At 37.4% G+C, this 3,810-nt stretch overlaps 1 protein-coding gene across 1 annotated transcript in view; it reads left to right on the plus strand.

Moving 5' to 3' along the window:
- Positions 1-3,810, plus strand: part of Atm (ATM serine/threonine kinase) — a 105,542-nt gene that overhangs the window by 79,222 nt on the left and 22,510 nt on the right. The window contains exons 47-50 of the mRNA XM_028783614.1: positions 224-391; positions 1,619-1,732; positions 2,354-2,568; positions 3,077-3,284. Coding sequence (XP_028639447.1) covers positions 224-391; positions 1,619-1,732; positions 2,354-2,568; positions 3,077-3,284 — 705 coding nt within the window. The remainder of the gene's footprint in view (positions 1-223; positions 392-1,618; positions 1,733-2,353; positions 2,569-3,076; positions 3,285-3,810) is intronic.

Below are 3,810 nucleotides of genomic sequence, written 5' to 3' on the forward strand. Positions count from 1 at the left end.
CTCCTCTCTCTCTCTCTCTCTCTCTCTCTCACACACACACACACACACACACACACACACGCGCGCGCGCGCGCGCGTGCGCGCGCTGTGTGTCAGACTTTGTGGTCTGCAGGTTGGTTAGTAAGCAGGAAGCTAATTAAGACAGCCTCTGAAAAGATAGCGAGGTTCTCAGTGAATGTCGTACCAGTGAATGTATTTATTTCCATATGCATTTTCATTGCAGCTCCCGGAAAGAGCAATATTTAAAATTAAGCAATATAATTCAGCTCTTTGTGGAATCTCTGAGTGGCATTTGGAAGAAGCACAAGTATTCTGGGCAAAAAAGGAACAGAGTCTAGCCCTGAGTATTCTCAAGCAAATGATCAAGAAGTTGGACTCCAGCTTTCAAGAGGTATGTGCTTTGTGTAGTTGGCTACATTGGTGTCTTAATCTTATCGAAAAGCATTTCTACTTCAGAATATGTCTATAATGATTACATTAAGGTTTTGAAATGACTGATCCATGAATAAAATAATATGAAAAGAGACTTTGAAAATTAATGCCAGCCAGGCAGTGGTGGCGCACGCCTTTAATCCCAGCACTTGGGAGGCAGAGGCAGGCAGATTTCTGAGGTCGAGGCCAGCCTGGTCTACAGAGTGAGTTCCAGGACAGCCAGGACTATACAGAGAAACCCTGTCCCACAAAAAAACAAAAAACAAAAAAAATTAATGTCAGAAATGAGACTTGAAAACGTTTTCTTATTTAAAACAAATCAATAAATCTGTCTTATAGTATATTCATTCAATTTATCCAAGTGCTTAAGTCTTTTAGTTTTTTATACAAGTCAAAAATAATATGTAGGAAATAAATGGAAATACATGTTACAACTTTGAAGTAGCAAGAACGAAAATAGAATTAGAAATATCTGAGAGAAGAAAACAAGTTACAACAATTTGTCATTCTTAGTGCTCTGAAAATGTCACATTCAGTGGACAGTGCAAGACATTGCAGGGTCATGCATTATTAATTATAACAAAGCATTAGGTGCCAGTAGAACTTCCTTAAATGTTTCCTAAATCATATAGGCCCTAACATACAGGGTGATTTTGTACCTCAGTTTTTACATTGACAAATAGGTAATAATGATATATGAAATTTATAGTAGTCCTGTGAAAATTATGAGATAATATACATAAAGCTGTTGGAAATTTTCTGGCATTTTTAAAGTACTCAGTAAATGCAAATTATTAATAATAATAACAGCTATTAGATTTATGTACGTAGCTGCAGGCAGGGATCAATGGAGCAAGAGAGACAGAGAGAGGAGGGGGCAGGCAGCCCTTTTTATAATGGGCAGGCCTACGTAACTGCCAGGTAACTGTGGGGAGGAGCATACCTGGCTGCTACCAGGTAACTGTGGAGATGGAGTTCAGACAGAATACTAACAACAGCAACAACAACAATAATAATAACTAGACAGTTTGGGGTGGTTGTTTCATGAACTTGCATACTTAGAATTATTTATATGGTAAAAACATGAGGAAAAATATTTTTAATTCTTTTTCTCTACCTAAATGGAAGACACTTTTGTAATCTTGAAAAGGAATTACATTTTAAGATTTTTTGCTTCTTGATACAGAATGATGCAGGTCTCAAAGTCATATACGCAGAGTGTCTGAGGGTTTGTGGCAACTGGCTAGCAGAAACTTGCTTAGAAAATCCTGCAGTCATCATGCAGACCTATCTAGAAAAGGTAGGTTGTTGATGCAGCTCTGAACACTATTGTTTAATATAAATATATTTTATATCTTTTATGAAGACCACAGGTATCTCAAAAGCAAACAAAAGTGTAGTTTCATTTCTTCACCTCCTGCTGGGGCTCTGTGTAGTCTTTAGAGCAGAATGAAGCAAAATGCCACAAAGAAGGAACAGCTTTGAATGCATGAATGTCTTCTGTCCACTCTTTAGACCCATCCCTAGCATTCAAGAAATCATTTCCAGCTATTCTGCATTTATTCTACAGAATATCCTATTAAACATAGAAGCCATTGTTGCTATTTGTATGTAGTCTAACTACTCACAATAAGGGTTAGGACTTCACTTTTCTAGTCCCCATTAGCCTTCCGGTTTCTCCTTCTTTGTCCTTCGGTGTCACTGATTTTGGAAATAGCAAGTTTAGTATGAAAAGTCAGATGTGATTGTCTTCCATACTAAAGAGCTCTTCATTTTTGCACAGTTCGTTGCAACTGTTCCATGATGGGTTCCATACCATCAAGTTTCACGTTTACATAGATATGAGTGGGTTACCTTGGTCTAAGAGTCTTTAGCTATATTTATGCTTGTAAATCTCTAACTGGATTATGTGTTGTTGAAGGCAGTGAAGGTTGCTGGAAGTTATGATAGCAACAGCAGAGAGCTCAGAAATGGACAGATGAAGGCCTTTCTCTCATTAGCACGGTTCTCTGATACTCAGTATCAGAGAATTGAAAACTACATGAAGTCATCAGAATTTGAAAACAAGCAAACTCTCTTAAAAAGAGCCAAAGAAGAAGTGGGCCTTCTAAGGGAACATAAAATTCAGACTAACAGGTAACTTTGTAAGTGAGGGTTTTATGTTCAGCTAAAGGGCTGTTTTCATGAAAACTGCCTTGACCTTATCATCTGAATTACAATTTTGAACACTTAAATTCGCTTTTTTATAGGCTTTCTCAGTCCTCTAGTGGTTAATCACGACTTCAGTCAGTTAATACACTGACATGGTCTCCTATGAATAACTAATGTCTTGGTTTAGCTCTTGGCAGAGTCTGTGGGTATTAGTTTGGTTTTGCTAGATACTGACATTAAGTGTAGAAGACTTGTCTACTTCGATATTGTCAAGTTACTTTTAAGTCTGTTTGGAGTAAGCAAAGAATGAACTTAGAGTCCACTCTGTCCTGGGGTGTGTGGAAGACCTATTAATTAAGGATGTGACAAGTCATTTAGTTCCTTTTATTATATTTAGTTTTTTTGGAGTTAACACCTTGTATTTTGTTTATATGCATGTCATGTATGATTTTGTAGTTATGTAAAGTTTTGTGACTTATTTGAATTTATCAAGATACACAGTAAAGGTTCAGAGAGAGCTGGAGCTGGATGAGTGTGCTCTCCATGCACTGAAAGAGGATCGTAAGCGTTTCCTGTGTAAAGCTGTCGAGAACTACATCAACTGCTTACTCAGCGGAGAAGAACACGATCTGTGGGTGTTCCGCCTTTGCTCCCTCTGGCTTGAAAATTCTGGAGTTTCTGAAGTCAATGTCATGATGAAGGCAAGTCTTACCCAACCCAGCATTTGAGCATACACTTTAAAAACTGAGGCAAAAGCCCCTTGAGTGTCTGATTTTGTGCATCTCTGTGTACCTCTCATAACGGGTTTGGTGCTCCATAAATAAGTACTTTATAAACTCTAAGCAATACAAGTTTGTATGGAGGCGAGAGAATTTCTGTTCGCGTTTTACCTTTGCAGATAACATAGAGGAGTCCATAGAAGGGACTGCTAGACTGGAGAATAGAAAACACAAAAATAATGTGATGCTAAGCAAGGATTTTCCTTTGTTTTATTTGTGCTTTTGAGGGATTTTTTTTCCAATAAAGTCCTTTTACAAATAAAAAAAATTCATAACATATGCATGAGTACTTATAAGTTTTTATTGAAAAAAATCTTAAGATGTGGTCATAATATATATATGTGTGTGTGTGTGTGTGTGTGTATACACATATATATATGTGTGTGTGCCTGTGTGTATGTACTTATACACACATACATATGTACATACACACACACACACACACACA

The sequence above is a fragment of the Grammomys surdaster genome, unplaced genomic scaffold, assembly GCF_004785775.1.
Source record: "Grammomys surdaster isolate TR1022 unplaced genomic scaffold, NIH_TR_1.0 1162, whole genome shotgun sequence".
Classification (NCBI taxonomy): Eukaryota; Metazoa; Chordata; class Mammalia; order Rodentia; family Muridae; genus Grammomys; species Grammomys surdaster.